This window comes from Parambassis ranga, chromosome 2 (genome assembly GCF_900634625.1).
Source record: "Parambassis ranga chromosome 2, fParRan2.1, whole genome shotgun sequence".
Taxonomy (NCBI): Eukaryota; Metazoa; Chordata; class Actinopteri; family Ambassidae; genus Parambassis; species Parambassis ranga.
Window position 1 is genome coordinate 15752487 of NC_041023.1, and position 22895 is coordinate 15775381.

At 39.6% G+C, this 22895-nt stretch overlaps 1 protein-coding gene across 2 annotated transcripts in view; it reads right to left on the reverse strand.

Moving 5' to 3' along the window:
* Positions 1–22895, reverse strand: part of trappc9 (trafficking protein particle complex subunit 9) — a 171302-nt gene that overhangs the window by 41448 nt on the left and 106959 nt on the right. For both annotated transcript variants that reach the window (XM_028400050.1, XM_028400048.1), the window contains 2 exons: positions 21242–21395; positions 16329–16419 (listed from right to left, as the gene is read on the reverse strand). In XM_028400050.1, coding sequence (XP_028255851.1) covers positions 16329–16419; positions 21242–21395 — 245 coding nt within the window. The remainder of the gene's footprint in view (positions 1–16328; positions 16420–21241; positions 21396–22895) is intronic.

Below are 22895 nucleotides of genomic sequence, written 5' to 3' on the forward strand. Positions count from 1 at the left end.
CTTCCTCTCTGGGCTACACTTATAACATGACTGTGTAAGTAATAGCAAACCTCTGAGCGAATCATGTATGAGTAATTCAAGTTGCGGTATCATATCATGACTCCATTTTTACCATCACATGTGACATGTGCTTTAGACAGGCAGGCCCCTAGAAAGGCAAGGAGATTCCAAAGCTGTTGCTGTTAAAATATGCAAATTGGTAAAATATGTTCCTAACTAAATATAACCCCTCATGAAAATTTCAGTGTTGCATTAAGCAGGAGCATAATGCAATAATGACCCCCACTGAGTCACAACCTCAGCATGATTTAACCAAACCTATACATATGAAGGCTGTAGATGTAACCAGATAAGAGAAATATATGCAAAAATGAGTTACAATTTAGTGTGTTTAATTCAGCTAAATAAAGCATCAAGAGTCTGTGAGTGTGGCCAGATTTTTACACTTCTGATTTGCTTGCAGCATGTAACTACCCACACAGTCTCATTCATGTTCTCGGCTACATAACATAAAAGTGCATGTGCAATGGTGTGTTTCCACAGCTCCAAGTGCCATAAGGGTTAAAAGTGCCTCTCATCTCCATGTGCAGCGAGAGCAGAGACTAACTTGGACTGGCAGATGGGTAGAGGGCATCCTGCTAACAGCCACACAGGTCAGAATGACATTAAAATGTCTTTCACTGGCCAGCTCAACAAAGACAGGAAGCCCTCATGCATTCATGCACAGATAGCTGTCACATAACACGGTGACTGGCTTTGTGACACACTCACATACTGTATCCCTGCAGAAGACCTAATATTATTTTCACATTTTTTTGCTGTATTATGACATTTCTTATGAAATGTACTTGTATAGTTGAGCTTTTCCGTAGTTAATTCAACTGTAACAATAGCTTTTGTCACACAGAGATGCAAGGAATGACAAGCTCTATGCAAGCCCTGTCAGCACTGAGGAGGGTTTTTTTGGATGCCGTCTGCACTGACCCCAGACCAGTAGACCAGGACATCCTGCAGTCTGCTGAGCACGTATCAGCCAGCTGGCCATGAAGCTGAGGCACGGAGCGTCAGAGAGACCTTCTCTCTTCAAGCGCCCAACATTTACAGCACACACAAACCAAGAAAGTGGTAAATGGATTACACTTACATAGTGATTTTAGCAGAGCCAAAGCATTTTTTTTTTTGCAGTTTATTCACCCCATCCATAGTGATGGGGATGCAAGGCAAAGTGCTTGCCTGCCATTGGAAACAACTTGCCCACTGACACTAGACTCAAGAGCCAATGCTGTAAATAAAGGAACTTTATCATATATATAAAGTATTTCTGATTCTGAAATGTGAATACTGATTTGAAAATGAAGGGCAAGCTCCATCAACATTCAACATTCATTAACATTCTAGAGGTGGGTGTAGCTTTGAGGAGCAAACTATGAACATGAGGTGTGCAGGCTTAAATAGGCGGAGTCTTCCCTCTAATCATAGTCATTTTAGTCCTATGCAAGCAGTGTAGTTTAATAAAATAGTGAATAAAGACTATATCAACTTTCATCAGAATATATGAAAAACTATGAGTTTTCTGGCTGGTACTTGTAACGAGCCGCCGATTCCCACAGATTGAGTGTGTGTGTGTGTGTGTGTGTGTGTGTGTGTGTGTGTATGCACAAGTGTCTGCCTCCACCTGTTATGCACCCGTGTCCTGCTCACGCCAGACTGTCTGAATCACGCTCGGGCAAGAAGGCAGAACTAAGGCCCTTCTGCTTTCATTTATAATTCAGAGCAAAGCCACATACCATTTGTCTGCTGCTGAATTACAATTTCATATCTCCATGTTTCTTGGGCACTGCTTTTTCCAGAGAAGTATAAAAAATGGGGTGCACACTTATTCAAAGGTTTCAAGTGTTCTTTTACGAGAGCTCTTTTGGGAATAAAAGAGCATCATGTTAGGAAATTTATCAGTAAAAAAAGGAAAAAAGATAAGGTATGAAACCAGTGAGATATTTCTATACAGAAAGCTTCAGGGGATTGCGTGCATTTATCAATAAGAAAATCGATAAATCTGCTCCGCTCTTGCTGCATATCATCTTCTGTCTCTGTCCAACTGTACTGACACTTCTATACAAAAATACCAAAATCTCTTTATATGTGAGTATATGAGCATATACTGTACTGGGCTTGAGGCAGTGAGCATATAAAGGGTTTTTAACCACTTAATTAGGTGAAACAAAGAGATTGCACATTGCCTGGGCAACATATTATGCACCACACAACTTCAAAGAATTTAAGCATGCATACTTAACTGTATTTTTGTGCAAAATTTCAATCAAGCAATGCTAATACAATGCCTTTTTCACATATGAGATATGTAATGCGACCACAAGTCAGTGTACATAACAATGTGACTAGGGCTGCCACAAATGACTATTTTGATTATCGAATAGCCACTGAGTGTTTTTGCGATTATTCGAGTAATCGGATCAAATGTAAATCTAGTAATTTCTTGTAATCTTCTTTCTATACTACAATATTTTGTACATTTGAAAGTATACGTAAGACTAATTGACTTCATGTCCCGATAGCAAAATTGGCTGAACTAATCCAATAACAAACTGCTACTCAGGTTCAACAAGTCTTTTCTTCCTGATCAATCCCCTTCTCACATTTCTCAAATCCAAAAAAAGCTTCCTGTAGTACAACTTAGGAAAGAAACACTGTTTGCACTGTTTCCATTGTTGCATTTAATGGTGGTATGGTATGGTATGGTATGGTATGGTATGGTATGGTATGGTATGGTATGGTATGGTATGGTATGGTATGGTATGATATGGTATGGTATGGTAAATGCAATACTAGATCAGCAAGTGTGTGGCCCATAAGAGAAACATTTTCTGAGCTCCTATAAAAAAGAGGAGTCAGTCTGCACTGTGACTCTAAATTCTACCCAAATAAAGTGATTAATACACTTTTGCTAGTCTGCTGGCAGTGCATCCTGCAAACTAATCCCACTACACAGAAGAAACTACAAAAGTTGTTTACACTTACAGTGCTCTGTTGATCTGCGCTGTCAATCTGATTATGAAGTACACTTACACATTTACAGAGAGATCAGTATAGAGACAAAACAAGGACAGTAAAATAACAGCAGTCAATCTATCATTGTATTACCTCAAAGTCAGTAACTGCACTGGAGAAGGAATACAGAGGAAAGATTTGTACTTTATAGAGAAACAGTGCACAAAAAATTCAATAATGTCCAGTGAGCGTGTGTGTGTTTGGTCTCATCTGCTGCACAGAGCAGCCTGGCTGAGACTCATTGGTCAACCTGTCATCACTGATTCTGACTCAACGCTTAACCTTTTTGAGCACACGCCATTATTTAGTATAACACTGGCCCCCGTGGGGGTGGGGTGGGGTGGATAAATGGACGGGGCATCGGTGGACGAGCTTTCCCCACCAGCCACACAGAAACTGTACTTCTTTAGTGCACTCAGCCACTAGTTGATGCATTCACAGTTCAGATTTGGTTAGTGTTCATAGGTAGCAAATGAAACAATACAGTGGCAATTTGTACTCAAACAATCAGAATCAGAATCAGAAATACTTTATTGATCCCCGGGGGGAAATTGTTTTCGTTCCAGGTGCTCCATGTATACTCAAAAAAGACAGAAATACAAATAAGGTAAAGTAGTGAGCGTAAAAAATAAAAAATATAAGATAAAAACCTAATAAATTCTAAACATTAATGTACATTCAAGTCAAAAAGAAGGGCCTTTGAATTGCTGTCCATTCTAGTAAAGTAATAAAAAAATAGCTTTGCACTGAAGAGAAAAAAAACTGGAGCATTAGTTTGACTCTAACCCAACAGCCTGCAGCTGATGCAGGTATTTCAGCTTAGGCACTATGGTGCAAGTGCAGGAGCTGTTTGGGGCATGAGCTACTGTTTTTTTTTTTTTACTTGGAAAGCAACCAAAAAGCCTTGAGGGATTTGGCAGCAATGCTGACAGTGTCACTAAAAAACTTTGCTTAAAATTGTCAGAATGGTGCTGTGTGATTCAGCAGCACAAACAGAGGCCTTCCCCTGCTGTCTAATCTCTTTCCAACATTAAAAGACCAGCCACCTGTTACAAGTAGTTGTTGCTTCCTCCTGTGATCGCAGCAACTATGAAAAAGAGTTTGGTATTATGTTTGCAGACAGTCAGCTATGAAAATAGACCTGCAAGTGGGATCCCTGGAGGTAATTACTAGCCGTGCCATGACTGTCTTTAAATACCAGGTGGGAAGAACAATGGCAGGTCCAGACAAAAGTAGAGAACAAAAGGCTGCCCCTGCTGCATTAAAGAAGGACATGAAGTGAATCAGCAGCTAAGCACACGTTGTGGGTATAAGCCTTTTTTTCCCCCGTCTGGATCCGCTGTTCTCTTTCTATATGCAGTCAGCCTCGCCTGAAAGGTCAGCGACAGAGTGATAATAATCTGTACTCACACCTCAGATTATTACACTAATAATAATCAGTGGACCAGCAGGCTTGATCAAACTGTTTAGTCGCTGATATACACAACATGTTTTCTAAAACATGACATGCCTCAGAACTATCAAGCCTTAAATGCATTAATCACAGACAGATGGTACCACCTTTTCACTTAACAATAAACTGATTTAGATAAAACGTCCACTGAGTCCATTTTGACCCCAGCAAGCTATAGTGGATATACCAGCCAGCAGGTGCAATGTACAAATTAAGCAAATCACATCATGGTATAGTATAGTATAGTATAGTATAGTATAGTATAGTATAGTATAGTATAGTATAGTATAGTATAGTATAGTATAGTATAGTATAGTATAGTATAGTATAGTATAGTACAGTATAGCATAGTATACTATAGTATAGTACAGCACAGCATAGTATAGTATAGTGCAGGTGTGGTGCGGTACCGCTAAGCAGCGTATAGGCACAGTATTGTATAGCAGAATATAGTACAGTTATGCATTGTGTAGGATAGCATAGCATAGTATAGTATAATAGTGCAATGTACTCTCATGAATACCAGGAGAGAGAACTGTTTTGCTGGGTTGAATCCTATCGACAGAATATTTAATCAATAAAGAAAATAAAATCTACAGATTACACCAGAGTAAGTTAGTAGTTATAGTCTTCCAGTTATACTGCTTTTTTCCCATCTAATAACTTTCCAAAACCAATTGCCTTTGCCTCCACATGCTTGAGTGAGTTGCTGATGATTTAATTTAACCACTATGTCTCTAATTACTGACCTAGCATTGGTGGTGGTATACGCCAAGTCAATCTCAGCAGAGCGGTCAATAAGCAGCACAATTTAGTTCAACCATGACTCTATAGTGGTGGGTACAGGTGGGGGGATAGATGTGACCACAGGGGGGGAAACATATGAGTCCTGCCAATCGATTCATCCAGGCCTACAAACCAATTACTTCTCCTGGCTCTGCGACCATCCCGAGACTTCGTTTTATTTCCCCTTTCAGTCAGCGCTCTGGTATATACGGGCAAGGCGACATCTTGGATAGGTATCACACACCAGGATCAGGAGAAAAACTACACTTTTATTTGGGCCAATCATGAGTTGACTACTTTTTTTTTTAAACCTGTAAGCAATGAATGCTGCTGAGCATTGTATACTTTGTATTGCTTTTGTATTGTGGGACGCAGATTGGTCTGCACCACTGTAGTTCTGCCATAAGAACAAAACCTGAAGCCTGGCAAACAGATTGTTCCTTGAACAATAAATACCAGAAAAATCCAGAATTGTATAGGTTAAATTTTCTGAGGTAATATAACGATTTTCGCTAGAACATAATCATTGCTCTTAAATTGCTGGTTGTGGGTTCTGTACTATATATTTCAAAAGCATGCATTTCAGCCTACAATGTAGAACTTTCACTGTGGTTCAGGTATCCTATCATTTGCATGTTATGGACTTTGAATAAAATTTGGTTTAAAGCTCCTAGCATTTTTATTAAATTGCTTTGAACTGATGTTAAATTGATATTGGATGATCTGTCCAAGTTAGTTTCTGGTATTTCTAGATATAAAGCAAAAAACTGCTGCTTTTTTATAAGCTAATGTTCTACTGGATGAAGGTTTCACTGAAAGGTTAAGAATACATGACAGCCTGTGTATTGTGCCCTGGTTAATTGTTTTTAATGGGGTCAGCGCAATTTGAATCCAACATTAGCTTGTTTAGCTCCGACTGTATCAATTTAGCGGCTTCCTACTGGGACATTTAGACTTTATTAATATTCTGTTGGTGAATGTGCCTTTGCTGACAGCTATAAAGCTGCTAATGAGTGACAATTAGGCCAATAGCTAATGATAGCATTCAGATTTATGTAGAAAGGCAACATTCATGACTGTCATTCAGATTGATAAATTGTGCTGTCTGCCAGCATCGTTTCAATTGATCTCTTGCGCTACAAAGCTTTTATCTTCTGACAATGCCAGTTCTAGTGAGCTGAACTGACCCCAGTCATTACTATCAGCACCATGAGAGGCGGTTTTTAAACTCGATGTCAAATTACTGTGTGTGTGTGCGTAGGCATGTAAGAGAGAAAGCAATAGAGTGCAAATAAAAGGAAAGGGGAAAGCGAGAAAAAGATAATGTGACAATGTGACAATGTATTCACATCAAGTGTTTCCCAAAATATACCTCCTGAGCATTCCAGGCACAGTGGGATGCTTTCTTAGTCTCCTCATAACATGCTGTCACGCAGTCGCATATTACTTTTTGCAGCTAGCCCTGCACATACAGACTCCTCATGCTCTCCTTGAAGGTACTGTTTGTATTTCATGTCAGAGGGGAATGACAGGGTAACAGTGTTCGCTCAGTAGGCGTCATGCCACAGCGATGGCCAGTAAAGTGTCCAGGCCAGTGAGCTGTCAGTAGTGAGAGTGAGCAGGATCAGTCCATTGAATACTAAAATGTGCCAGTTACCCACAGGGTTGACATGGACCTGTCAGGGGCTGCTGTTCCTGTGAATCCCAAGCCAGGCTAACATCTGATCCGCCGCATCCAAACATGATGGATCGCCTGATTCTTAGTGACGCCATGGAAAGAGATGTATAGCATGTCAACAAGGGGGAGGGGGGCAGATGGGTAGTGGTAGGGCAGCAAAAAGTATATCTTAGTAATAATGCATGACCATCAGATTAAACAATGTCCGATATAAATATGGAGTTCCCTCTGGCATGAATCACAAACAACTTATTCTGACGTGCAACTGCAGCACACTCCTGAGGCAAGCAAAGCCATTTTTATACTGTTGTGACACATCCGTAAAGAAACATGTTCATGTACAGTAAGTTTTTCCCTATTATAGACAGCCAAATCAACTCATTGTAGGCAATGTAAACAGATTTCACAGCATCTACAAACTGCAAAAAAAGCAGTCTACAAAAACCCCTGCATGGGTAAAGATCAGATTACCAGTTAGTGGCACCAGAGCATTACTGAGGAGGATCAATAGAGACAGATGATGCAGTGGAGTGACTTCTCCCTCTGAGGGGCAATGTCACGTCCCACCATCGTCAAAATGGATGGCAAGTTCTGTGCATGGACAAGAATGAGACTTCAAACCTGGAGAAAAAAAATGTCTGCAGACTGGCTTAGATTCTTTATGGAAAATCCTGGGCAGAATATAAATCTTGACAATGATACCTAAAAATAAAATATTCAATCAGGTGGCTGAGTTGGTACTACAGCCAATAAAGAGGTAGAAAAGGGGGAGGATTTGGCATTAACACAAAACCAGACTCTTCACACTAGAGTTTGTGTACTTATATTTTGGTATGGTTTAAGAAAAGGTCATACTTTTTATCTATACAGATATTTCTAGACAATGGGTTTGCTGCAATTTTCTTAGTTACCATGGTTACAATTCCTGCCATGACCAGGAGGTGTATATGCACTTATTTATATGACCACAAGAAGATAACTCCAGCTTTTCCAGTTAAAAATTGAGTCAGACAATATGATTACACTGTATTGGTTATTCCTCTCAGCACCCCTGACTCTCAGCCATCACCAAAGACTAACCAACATTGAGCCAGAAGTCTTTATTTTTAATTTTAAGCTCTTTCTAGATTATAAAGAGATGTCACTAAAAAGGCAAAGATATTCCGATAAACATAAAATATTTAATGCACTGGAAACAAAATCTTCACAACAAACCTCTGCCACATCAGGCTCTCAACTTATATATATTTTAGCACGGCTAGGATTCATTAGCATCCAAACTGCATGACAGGCTTCCACTGTTGTTGCAGCCAGTCCTTACGGACGCGTCCACTGCTGATCCGTTTCCCTACATTTGAGGATTGATGGTGCATGGCCGAGTGTAATAATAACACTGCAATACACATTTCTCTGTATCCCAGCAGGTGAAACAGCTGTGTCACAACAATATTCCCTCTTTTAGCACAATGAAACCAGAGGCTGGACTTTTGTTGCATTTAGAAAATGTCAGGTAATCTGTCTTTCAGGGATGAAAAGGCAGCCGTTGGGGATACTCGTGTTTCCTCTAAAGAAATCAATGAAGAAGGTGGTTTTATTTGATAGAAGGCGAGAAAGGGGGAAAATAGGGTTTAAGCTGAAAATAGATTTCCAGAATAAAGGGAGGCGGGGGGGCAGGCACATGGTAATTAAATGGACCCTAATACTGTAAAAGAATAGGTAAAATGAAACCAGACAAATTAGAAGAATTATTTCAAGTGTAGCATTATTCAGATACAGAATCCTAAAGTACTTCAGTTGCTATACACACCTAGGACAGATACTTTATTTGCACATTTATCACCAGTCTAAAAACAGTCCAATCTCTACTACTTTATGCCTTTGCGCCTCTGTTTTTTGCTCAAGTTTCCTTTTCTTCTCTCCCACCCCAGCAATCTAAATGAATGGGTAAGTGTGCAATGTGCTATCTGTGGCAGGCCGGAGGAGTTCTGATTTATTTCCACAGCTCACCCAAACTGACGCACTGACAGCCTGGATTGTTCTGTAGCCATGATAAATGCCCCATAAACAGACGCTCCAAGCCTGTTAAATGTGCTAACTCCAGATTCAGAGGAGAAAAGGAAAAGCTAGATAGGGAATCATAGAGTGGGCTGCTATACTCTTCCTTCTCATTTCTACATTAAAAGCTAGAATAAGACTAATGTGGTAAAAATGTATTAACAAAGATTTGTTAAGCACTCCTGTGTTATGGTAATCTTAGATGGCACATATCATTACTCACATTCATATTGGGTTAATTAGCTGGTTGAAAAAACAATTGGCAATTCCTGTCAGATGCCCGAGAGGAGGAACAATTCAAGACCTCTGAGGTGCTACCTCGCCTCGTGATTATACACGTATCCCAAGTATTTGTCTCCATCTTCACCACCCATCTTACCCTGTGTGAGTCAGCGCTGCCTTTGTAAATCACACCCAGGCCCATCAGACAGCCTTCCCAAAAGGTGCGAGTCACCTTCCTATCTCACTCTGGGTCTCAATAGGAGGCCGTCAGGATGGCTGACTAACAGAGCCCAGGTGACAAAGCTAAAAAATAAAAAGCTGATAAATTACCCTCTGAGCTCCTCATACCACTCATCAGTCAGCTAAATGGACCACACCCGCTGCAAATTTAAGCTTGGAGTTATGGGGTGAGGGAGTGTGTGTGTTTGTTTAGGTGTTGGCAGCAATGGAAACTTACGAGCCTTAAGGTCTTTAATGTATGAACTGAGGGTATATTTCAAATTCTACTTTAAAAGTAAACTGAACTTTTCCAATGTTTAGTAGAGCTCCTGAAATTAAGTTTGAGCTAACATGGACACATAGCATCACATTACCTATTTCTTCTTATTATTTGGATAAAAGACTACAGACAGGAGTATTAATATTAATAACAGGCCTGCTTCTCTGGGCGGGATCTGAGTCTTATCGTATCTTGTTTTAATTTAATTTAATCATAACAAATCACTCTGGAGTGTTTTTCTAATCACAAAACATTAACTTGAATGTCAAAAGGAGCATTAATTGAATAGTGGTTTGAAAACAAATTGATGACAATTTAGACAGTTTAAGCAAAATGTCAGACTTCTTCTACAGAGCACTGCTTTGTATTGTCTGTCTATCGTCTGATGATCTCAGAAACATTGCACTACGATTAAAATTTATCATCAAAATTATTTCTGACAACCAAATATATAACTTTGTTTAACCTGCTTTGTCTTCTTTAGGGTTATATGAGACTGGATCTTTTCCCATCTGTGGTAGTGAAACATTAATGCACCCATTTACTGGCACCTGCACAAGGAAGGCCACATACAGTATATGGTATCTTTATGTTTTAATTCTACACATTCTTCTTTCTAGTAAAAAAAGCTATAAGCCTACATTTCCCATAGTGCAACTTGCTGCAAATTCAGTGATTTGTGTGTGTTGTGCTCTATTCTATTCTATTCTATACTTATGTGTGACCGTGTTAAATAAAGCAGGTTATCTATAGGGACTTAAGCTAAAATGACAGCCATGTTTACTTTCCTTTAGCCAGCAGAATGTTATTTTCACAGCTGTAACTACAGCTTGGATTTACCGCTATTTTTTTTCCATTTGGTGCCCCATAAAGTCAACAGATAAAAAAGGGCACTGGGGATAAAGTTGAGTTAATTTAATAAATGTTAAACATCAGTTGCAGCAAAGGAAGCCTAAATAGAGTTTTGTTTTCAGTATTAGTTTTTAGATAATGTTGAACAACATTTCTGCCATCTGTCTCCAAATCAGAACTTTTAATAAGCTGCTGAATTTAAAATAAAAAACAAGATACTGGTAACTGGATACAGGTTGGCAGTGTATCACAAGGCTAATATTTGGCACTGTTTAAGAATATCTAAAATAAAACAAAAAATAAAGCACAGCAGCCAATAGATGTGTTTGCTTTTCTAGGAGCTACTGGCAGACTGGTGTGATCTCCTGCAGTAAGATTGGCCTTTAGAAGGCTTACCCACATCTCCCAGAAGCCCTATCACTGCTGTGCAGGTAACTGCAGAAGAGCCCTGAATTGATGGGCTCACAGATGTGACACATCACAGGTTATAGGTGCAATCAGAACACTTCTCTTTCATTCCAGCCATGCATGCATTCATTCGCATCCACCCTCCCAGGTCAGCGCTTCTAATCATTATCACCTGAACAGGACTTCAGTGTTTACAGGTGAGTCTGGCCTGCTTGGCAGCACCATTTGTCAAACCTGCAGCACTTGTGGCAATTGAGCACCTGACAAAAAACTTAAAGGCATATTATTCCATGAGGCGTCCCCTGTGTGTGCTGAAAAGCCACCGCCTGCGACTCCTTCACATGTCCATCTGTGTGTGTGTGCAGGGTAGAAAGGGGGAAAAAACGTGTGAGCCGGTTCAGTGCTGTCTTATTAAATTATCTCCCCGTCTTTCACAGCGAGGCCCCCACCCTTTCTCTTTCCATCTCTCTGCTAGGCTAAACATTTGTCTTTCCATTCATGGGTGAATTTGTATTCCATTGAGATGGGTTCCTGGTGGCAGAACGAGGAGAGAGGGGGGAGCAGGGAACGGGTGCAAAGTCCGTATTCAGGCTCGCTGTTTTCCATCTCACTGCTTGGTTACAGCACTCAACAGGCAAACAATGCTGAAAAGCAAAGCCTGTCCACAGCTTGAAATGAAGGCAGTTCATTATGAGTGCTTCTTTATTGATTACATAATTTTATTTAAAAATATGCATTATTATATTAGCATCTTATTTGCATATACTCCTGACTCCTGGTACATTTTTCATGTACGGTAAATGTTTTTTTTATTTGTTTTTATATTCTCTTGCTGGCAGTTTACTAATTACCTTAGGTCTGCAAATAGATTATAGTAAGGCATTAAGTACAGGGACAGTTATATTGTTCTTGTCCACAATTATTACATTTAACCTGTTTTCTGCTACATTTTTTTAGATTACTTTTAACATTTTATACACCTCTTATAAACCACTCAGGCGGCAGCCATCTGCAAAAAAAAAAAAACCTTCCCTCTGCTAACATTTAGGCTGTTCCAACAGCACTATGAGATCCACAGTCAACATATAAGGTTTAGAAAATTTCTTTAGCAGGATCTGTGGCATTTTCTGCTTGAGCAGAAAATGAATCATCATAACAATAAGGATTGCTGCAGTAGTCATAATTAATCATATTTGCAAGCTTAACTTAAATATGCTGTAAATATATTGTATACTGAAATAATAGTTTTTAAAAAATGGCAAGACAGTAGGCTTGGGCAATAAACATGTTCAAGCTGTCCACATATTTTAGGCAAAACGGTTAAAAACAAACTATGCTCGATACAGGATTGCAACCCTCTCATCCATGTTTTGTTTATTTTGAAAATAGCATTCATTTGTTTTGTTTTTACGTCTCTTATTTTGAAAAGGCCTTCTGTTTGACAGAAACACAATTTCTTTCCCATTCAGTAAATTACAACCATTCCTCTTAACCTCGAAAATGAAATTCAGCAGCAGCATTTGTAATTAAGAAATACAATACTTGCATTATTCTTTTGTAAGGAGGCTGTGAATTACATCATACATGATGCTCTGCTCATGCGACTGCCTCGGAGGTAGAATCATTAACTAAATGCCCCCCCTTTTTCCTCCCCATTCGATAATAATAATGAGCTTGTAAACGAACACAAAGCCATAAAACAGATTCTGGCACTTTTTCCATGTGCTTCGTTTACTAGAACCTGTGCGATCAAATATTCATAGGTTTCTATGGTAGCAAATCATGAAGAGGCAAGTTCCTCAGGGCCACACAATTGGCTGAGCTCAGGCAGAGATGTCACAGCCTCTATCTTGTAAGCCCAGCCTGAGGCAGAGTATCTATAAATAAAAAGCACAGACGCTGTTGACTTTTGAAATATTTCTCGGCACTATTATTTACTGCAGTACTCCTTTTGATTGATAATTAATTTTCAGGTCATCTCTTCGACTTATAATGTAAAAAACTTATCCAAACACTTACTTACTAATTACAATCACTGCACATAGCACATGATGGATTACAGTCCAGCATCAACCAGTGCTTAAGCACTGTGATTGAGAACAGACTGTGTAGAAAAGGCAAGCCGAAAGAAAGGCACACAATGATGGCTCTTAAGGAATTTACTGTATAATCAGCAGCTGGATCCTGAGGATGAAGTGCTGCTTAAGGATTTCCTCGATTAGCTAAGGAAAGACCGATGGAGCTGACCACAGGAGAGGCATCGTACACTATTCTAGCCTGTGTCCTGTATCATGTAATGTATGCTCACAGCATGTTTTCATGCATAGCTTGTGGATATAAACAGATCACGCAGACTGTGAGGCAGCGTTAATAATTTATTACTGCATAGCTATGCATACGTGTCCATGCCACACGCCACCCAGGTCATCATGAAGCTACTTAACATAGAGACAACCTTTCATTGTGTGAATAAAACGCATTTTCTTCCTAACTGCAAAAAGTAGGGAAGAAATGACTCCCTATGGCTTACAAAAATTAATTTAATAATTCCAAAGTACACTCTTCCAACATTCTCACTCACACATCCATACACACTAAGGAGGGAGCAGTGTCACTTTGAGAAGCTACAGAGCATCTGCAGCCAGCACTTGTTCTTCTTGGCCTTTTTTTGCAGCCAATTCCATCAAGTGAGCTTCCAGAACTTCTTTTTTGATTCTTTCTGCAGCCACAAGTCTGGAATCATACATGTGCTGCTTGTGTTGAGCTTCTAACAGTTGTTGCCAAAGAGCTGCACTGTCGTTGCTGTGCTGTGCCAGCATGACATGAGACTTGTCTGAGGTGATTGGAGTAGCTGAATCTGGCCTAGTTTCTTTGGTATTTGAGTGGAGCTTGGTAATCGAACAGTTCAAATAATGTAATTGTAAAATACAATAAATGTTATGGCAAAACCAGCAAAATGTTAGATACATGCACATGCACTTCTTTGACTCATCACACAGACATTTTCAAGTGAAGCCATCTTATTCTGATAGATATGATGTCCTCTCACCAACACACATTTTGGACCCCCTGAAAAGTCTGCACATTTCTAAAGGGCAATAGTTGATTTTTATACTAAGGTTAAGATCTAAGATTATGAATCCTTTAGGACAAGGTGCACTCCAGAGCCTGTCACACAGAGCACACTGTCTAGAAAAGACAGATACTTTTTAAAAAAAAGTACTGAGCCGTCACTGTCAATCACAAGCCGACCAATCAGATCAACATCCAACAAAAATGACACAACAAGACACAGAGGAGCAGTCAGCATGTCTGAAAAAGCTGCTGCAAGTACCTAAAACAGGTGTTCCATTACTTCCTAACATGGACTAGTCCGGCAAAACCTGGCAAGATGATTTGTTTGAGCTGGTGTTTTCAGAAATCTATCAATATAGCTGCCTATGTAAGAGTTGTTTCTACTATAGAAATGGAGAAGAAGTCAGAACCAATAGATTTGGTAGACAGGTAGTAGTAATATTAGTGCTATACTCACCAATGACCAGCCACATAAAAGAAAATGCATTATGTGCTAAACGACCATTGTCACATTCTCCCCCCAAAAAAGTCCTCCACAAACATAATAAATGTCTAATCCTAATATTTTTAGTCTTGAATAAACACAGACAGGTCTATCTGAACCAAGCATTTATTGCCCTCAAATATGACTTCTGATTGCAAATTTACAGAAGAAAGACAGATTCTTTTTGTTACTCGCTCTAAACAAGCGATTTTTTACTTTTATATTCTTTAGATTCTAATTTACCAAATATTCATAATATAGCAAGACAAATGCAACAGTGTCAATTATGATAGTCTCAGCTTTCATATGACACTTTGTTTGTTTGTGTGACTTGAAGTATCACAGAGCTAACAATAACCATGTGGCAAGAAGGTCGACTTTGATATGAGAGTTTTATTTTGATGATTGATAATTGATTTGCATGTTGTTGAAGTTATGTTTGATGTGTGTAAATATGACTTATATGTGCTTGTAGTAGAGTTTCTCCTGTTTAATTTGATATGCAATATGATTTTTTTTTAGTTTTTGTTTTTTTACATGGTTAGTACAGCGTTATATGGCTTTTATTGTTGGGTGCATGCAAAAGCACCCAAAAAATGGCGGCTGTGGGGTTGAAAGGGTTAAATAAATCTGTTTTTCAATAGAAGAGGTGGAAGCAATCTGGTGGTATTTGGTCAAGTCACTGATTATCAGATGTACTACTGTCTCTGAATTTGTGGGAAAAGGATGGTAAAGGCAACTATAACCAAACAACGTTTTGATCATCAATTATCAACAATTTTTTGACAGCCAGTTTCCATTCATCTGCTGCTGTGAGTGTGAAGCTTACAGAACAACAAATGCATTAGAGGCATCCTCTCAGACTAACGGCTTCAGACACAGGGGAAATGGTTGAACTGTACCCGTAATTGAGCCTCTGATAGTCTTGGCAAACCCCGATAAAGGCATCTTAATGGTCTGAGGCAAATTATCTGGCTCACAATCAGCAAGCCAAGCAAGGACCTTCAGACTGAACTGAATAACTACCTATGCAGAAATTAAGGAGATGATCAGCGCACTGAGAATGCACACATTCTGTAGTGTCAGTCTAAACACAGGTCTTATACATATTTAGAGATGATTTATTATTAGGAATGAGATTTGACTGAGGTGCATGTCGAATTCCGAAATAGCTGGAGAAGAATGAATCCAGTGATATTTGCTCCTGATCCTTCCTCCTCCTTTTATTTCTGTCTCAATAGCTTCTTACATTTCCATGCTTGATCTGCTGCGTCGCTTCATTTTGCAGATTGCTTTCTCTTTGCAAAAAAGCAGGACAGCCCCAGCTGACTAATCAAAATGCTGGCAGTGCCCAAAGAGAGGCCATGGAATCTCAGAAAACAAACACCCGCAGTAAATCAAAAGTGATTTCGGAGGATGATCACAGATGGTACGACCGGAGAGAGTGCTCCTACAAATTCTGCGCGTCCCCGGTGATTCACACATTTCCCAAGCTGCTGTCTACACTTTTCCAAAATAGCCTGTAGCCCATTATGAATGCAAATAAAAAACATGGCTTGAGACCAGTTCTGGAGGGTTTATGCACTAACTGACAGGTGAAGAGATGGCCATGTCACGACTGAGATAACAGCAATTTGCAGACAAATAAAACATGAAACATATGATGCAAAAGCAAAACTTGTCTTCCTCTTGTGTGATTGCAAGACAAGTGTGTGTGATCAGGTCATTATCTTTATCATTAGAGACTCACCCCACTGCAGAGGAGCAAGCTGTAGGTGCTCCAGGACCAGCTGGTTGAGGACCCCCTCCACGCTGGCCTCTCCACTGCGCCGAAGAGACGGGTGAGTGTGGTTAAGGACAACAGCAAGAAACAACATGGAAAATGCTGCCCGACCAATTACAGATGAAACTTGTAACACCAGGAATTAGATATAAATGGATGACAGTAAAACAGGCTAAAGATTTAACTGATATGCAATAAATACAATGTTATACTTTATGTGATATTTCACAGTAGACGTCAAACCACCACTTGATTTTCAGCATGAGAATAAAGGCCCGATGAGCACCTTGACATAGGCGTGTATCATCTGCATAAACATGAAGAACCAATAATAAAGTCACAGCTCATAGACAAACAGAAGATCTTATTGATAAGATATTGCAGAGTATAATACATTAAAACAAATGAAAAAAAAGAAAAAGAGAAAAAAAAGTAACACCCAGACCTGGGCTTGAAATAGATCTGTGAACAAATGTGTTTTACCTGTTTAATGCTAAAACAAAATCTGCTTCTGCCTAGAGACTGTTCTATGCAGCCCGTCACCACGAGGAAAAATGTGGTTGATATTTTTTCTACTTTTTACAAATGCTACTGTGTATATCAGCTGGTCGCAGGATATAAGTGTGGTTGAGGGCAGGACTCGTTTTTTTTTTTTTGCCCCATGGTCAGTTGGGCCATACGTCCATATGTTCCTTCCAGGATAAACACACCATAAAATGTGTTGTATTCTGGGAGATGTAATTATCAACTGAATGTAGGGTTTCTTCCTGCAGCTGTGTTAGGCTCAGATATGCAAAGTAAATCACATTCAATCACATTCAATCACATTTGATCTCCGGCTTATTCTTCATATATATATATGCAGGCAGCCACAGATGCTTGCATAATCTTAGATTTGGAAGTACAGCGCCTGTATAGCACACATTTCTGTGCTGTCTTTTTGTCATCCTGTGATCATAACAGTGTGCTATTTTTTTTTCCTTTGTTACACACTGCACTCCAGACAGATCCTTAAAATTATGTAAACCGTAGGGAAAATGAGCAATTTATATGACATTTTAACCCCTAACTACTACCTCTGAGGCTCATGACAATGACAAGTCCTTTCTCAAAGTGTTCTAATTGTTAATTATAAGCTTATACTGTAGTCACCCTGTGTTCTTTTTGTGCCTGACAAAGTCTAAGAGAAAATCCATCTGATGTACAGCTGCAGAAATGTGATATATAAATGTATTTAATCACAATTCTGTTAAAATAAAGTCAATCATTAACCATCAGTTGAGAGGAAATGCATTTCTGCTTCCATCAAGTCAATTAAGTCTACTACTCGCATCTTATCATCTGTGCACAGCTGCCTATGTGGTTTATTCAAAGAACTGAAATGCTAATACGATCAATACATTTAAAGGGCTACATCTACTTTGTGTGTGAGAGAGGCTTTATTAAAGATGCAACAGCTGCTTACCGTATACACAATATGTGGTTTGCTCCTCATATTACACAAACATAAGGAATTAGCATTAGCAGCATTAAAAGCAGCCACACCCAGTCTTATCTTTGTGTCATGCAATCATTTAGATGTCAAAGGTCCACACACGGGAGCATGTTCCTATAATGACAGACTAGAGTGGTGGCGGCGAGGCTATCAATGCATGAATACGGCATTGAAACAAATAAGGTTGTCAAAGAGCAATTACCCAGATAATATGTGATGATAATGACACCGCTGATCATTTACACAGCTGACATTTGGAATAATGGGTGAGACAAGCAGTGCCCAGAGCACCAAACCTGTGTCTATTAACCTTTGAGGGCGACTACAGTATGCATACAGACAGAGAGAGAGAGAGAGAGAGAGAGAGAAGATGCATCTACAGACAGCGCTGCTGGAATTGTTTTCAAACTCAAAGTGTGACTCATGATGAATCGCATGTCACAACATGCACCTGCATCTTATTCTGATGAACAATGGCACAATGGAGGTGTTGTGGCTTTGACCATTCAAGGTATGAATGTAGGGGGTTTCTAATTGAACACTTCAGAGGCGGTGGTGGATAGCAGCTGCAGCATGGAACAACCTGGATCGTCCGTTTGTTCATTAGCAATCCTCAAGTCTGCTTAAATATAGTTATGTCTATCTGCTTTCGTTTTGTTTTCAGCTTTTATATTAAGCTTAATATTTAGCTTAATGGGTCTGTCTGCAAAATGAACTTTTAAAGCACGATCAGATGAAATTTGGTGGTTGTGTGAAATGGTATTATATTACTTTTACAGTAAACAAATCAATTAGAACCCACCAAAGAGGTTATACAATCTCAATTATTATCAAGGTTGTACATTGAATCTCTTGTGTGTCCTGCACCACAGTTTTACAAATATAAATGCCTTTGGAGTATTGTTTGGAGAATTATACCTACTTTAACAGAGATAAATTTCAAGCTACTAATCTATCTTAGCAGTATTAGCTCTTTCCAGTAGCTTGCAGCATAAACACAGGCACAGATGCTTTAACAGTAATGAAGACCTTTAAACTTATGTTGAAACTGAGCTGAGCATGAAGTCTTATAGGGGATCTTTAACTAAGTCAATTTGACATGCTATTGCTTCTTTGTGGCTGCTGCATTCTAAACAAACTGTTCTGGATTTACAGTATTACATGAGCAATGACAGCTTTATAGAAAGTAACAATGATAACGAACCGTGAAGTAGACTTTTAGTGCCGGTTGGGACGGACACAAATGAACTTCTACACTGTGCATTCAGAGGGGATGAATCATGAACTTGGCTGTGACCTTCTCAAGGGGACGGCACGCAACGTTCCCCTTCATCTCCTCCGTTTTGCTTAGTGGCTGTACCGTACACTCCCTGTGAGTAAATCACAACCACTGAACATCCACTACAAAAACACGAGTAGTATTGTAGGGAGCTCATAAATTACAAATTAAAGTGACTGTTACTTTGCTCAAGGCCAAGTGAAAGGCTTCTGAGTGTGACGTGCAGTGTAATCAAATCTTTTTTTTCTTTCTGTGGTTTTTCATGTTGTGAAAGGAAAATCCAGCCTGAAGCTGAATTTACATTGTGCTTTTTTAAATGACTTCAGACAGTCAAATCACTATCTGCACAGAACAATGTGTCTCTGTGCAGGGGTGGTAACATCAGGACTTGACTTGGTGACATAACAGTAACAGTGCACGTTCATTGACACTGAAATAGTAAGTTACTAAACAGATGTTATATTCCATTGAAACAGGGCTACAGTTGAATTATGGGTATCCATAAATGTGGCTGTGCTGTAGCTCTTTCTTCAGTTAAATCAACAGGGAAATTGCCTACAGAGACCTAACAGTTTATTGAGATTGTTATTCCATATTATGGGGACGTTTACTAGGAATGTTTCAGATGTGGAGAACTTGTGCTGCTCGTCTGACTTGTTTCGTAACATTACAAGTTTGCCTGAAAGTTTCAAGATTGAGTCACAACCAGGAGATCACACAGTAATCTGCATTTTTAGAGAAGAGAACAACAAAGAAATAAAGGGCTTTTTTGCCTTTCCTATTTCTTCCCATTCCTTTTTCTTTTCCTTGCTGTTGTCTTATAAAAAGGATATGTAGTGCCACATGTAATGCTGCGCTGTTCCACTTTAAAAATGAGCCTGTCCTCTTCCACGGTTAAATTTTTTGTGTGGCGTCTCCTCTTGAGACGTATGAGTTGGAGTCTGCGTATGAAGTTCCTTCCTGCCTGCTCGACTCTGGCTGTGGTTAAAAGCTACAACAGACTATGTATTTTTAGTGAAGCTTTTGCATTGGAGGGGGCATGATTGAGTACATTGGGTTAATGCGAGCATCCACTTACCATCTGGTCAAGACATTGGTCTTGTATGCTGTTTGAGCAGGTAATCAACCTATTGTGTGGTTTAGGTATAAGGGCATGTGGGATTTGTCTTTTTAGCTTTGAAAGAAGTTTAAAAACTACACATTACATGTCTCAAATAATATCAAAAAACTGTCAAATAAGCTGTTTCAGGTGTTTTTTTCCCCCTCCTGCAGTTAAAATAGTGTGGCTGGGAGCAACATTTGTATGTCACTTTCTTTCTTCATTTCTGCCTACACACTGCCAAATTACTAGTAGATAAAACAATGCATATAATGATGGGAGTGTTTATGCCTTCATAAAAAGGGGAAAATATAATAGCAATCGCAGGAGCTGGGAGAATGGATTCATCATTAATTGCTTACCATGCTCACTAACAATCTGACAGGCAGTTCTTAAGTCTCTAAATATGTGCGCCGGTGACTGCCAGCTGATGAGTGATGGGCTGGTACGAGGCACTGAATCTGGCAGCTGATTATGTGATGCGCTCTCAAGCTCTGCTACCGTTACCAACAGTAGAAGTAAGTATGTCACACATCATGGATGTCAATGTAAATGTTGTGCCCATTCCATCCATAAATATTAGCTTAGAAATGGGTTGTTACACAAGCAGAAATATTAACCAGCACTGAAGAAAAGATGTTGGGTAATAATGATTATGAGGGAGTACTATGTTGCTACTTGCTAACTACATCATGTGCAACTACACACACACAAAAAAAAACACACTAAGACATTACTTGATGGTTTTACAGTAGCAGGCGCTTCACCATATGCTTGCCCATCTGTCAATACATGCAAACAAGTCTCCTACTGGCCAGAAGGCCCTCCAGATGAAGCATCCAGATGTGCCGTATCACTGATTGACTCATATCAAATCAACATTCAGCAGATTGAATGCTGATAAAATCTGTTTTACCACACAAAACTATTGGATATTATTACCTGCAACTGATTCACTATTGTCATCACTCACTCTGTCTTTGTAGTTGTAGCCACTAAAAGGATATAATGCTCCAACAGATTCCCAGCTTGCTGTTGATCTGGCAGCCCTGGGCGTGCTGTCGCTCCTCCTCTAGCTGTTTGGGGTTACTGAAGCGGACGGTTTCCTGGTCTGGCTGTGGAAGACTTTCAAAGTCAAACTTGTCGACCTGGATGGCCATCCTGTAACAGGAGAGAGGAGAAGTTTATTTACATATGTTGCTGCTTATGTAACTTTTGACGGGCCAAAAGGAAATTCTAATACTTGTCTCTACTATAACTGAATGACAGTTATATAACTAGCATTTGAAACTTTAAACAGAAGTTGAGGCTGTTCACAGCTGATTAAGTCACAGCTCAGGTTTTTTAAGAGATTAATGCAGGTCTTACACATTAAAGGTGAAAAGCCATTGAAAATGTAAAAATTACACTTTCAGATTACCTGGATTAGACATGCCAGAGTAATATGCAGTAAAATAGTGTTTATCACTTACAGCTTACTGTCTTGACCTAAATAAATTCAAAATGTGTCATGTAATTAGATAAGCATACAGATGCATATAAACCTATAGCAGCTTCAGAAAGCGTGTATGAATCCCCCTTCCTGCACGCACTCTGCATAAACCCCAATGACTGACTCTACTGTTGTAGCAGTGGTGCAGCGTTGTTAGCATCGTTGTCTCACAGCAAGGTAGTTCATGTTTGCTTTGAATCTGTGCCATTATTCTCTCTGTGCCTGCCTGGGTTTTTTACTCAGCACTCTGGCTTCCTCCCACATTCCAAAAGATGTGCATGTTAGGTTAAATGGAATCGGAGGCCAGATTTGATTCTCATGTTAGAATCAACAAGGCTTGTGGTCCTGCTGCAATAGATTGTGAAAAATGGACAGAGCAAGCACTCCAGCTGAAGGGGGTCAAATGGTATGCAAATGGGTTTGAAAAAGGTTTCGTAAGCCAATCCCTACACACTTGGGAAATTGGGAGACTGCACAATAGGAGGGGCCTTCAAAACAGTGGCTAATAATGCATCAAATGTGGCTGTGGATTAAGGGCGGGTCACTCTCTGGCTAGGTTGCCTGAGTGAGGTTGCATACATATTAGAAGGTGGTCTCTTTTTGGATCAAGAAGTAACATTAAATATATAACAGTAGAGATTTAATGACCAACTACTTTACATTAAGAGGTCATTGTGAGACTATGGTGGGAGGGAAATGACTATGCCAGGCCACTACAGTGAAGGGAATAAACAGAAAACAGTGCTGTTTTTGTACACTGACAAAGTAAAAATGTTGCAATAATGCAGTAGAGTCCTATGTTTGTGACTGTCATAGCAAGGGCTGCAACTTTCAAAGATTGTCCTTGAGTCTTGTAATAATGTGAAATTTAACCATCTCTGCTGTGTGTATATACAACAGAATTACAAACCATGTTTCCCCACCAAACAGTTAGAACTGATGAAGCTGCTTGGATGAGCAGTGAAACGTCTTCTAGAAAACTCTACAAGTCCAGACGCCTTGCTTCAACCTTCTCTACGTATGATGACCTGGATGACTGAGAATCTTCATCAACATGTTGCCGATCACTTTGGGAAGGACACCCTACGATTGGTGAGGGAACATGAAAAGACCTCTAGGAAACTGGCAGACTACAGGAACCACCTACGCTTCAGCCTGAGATGCAGACA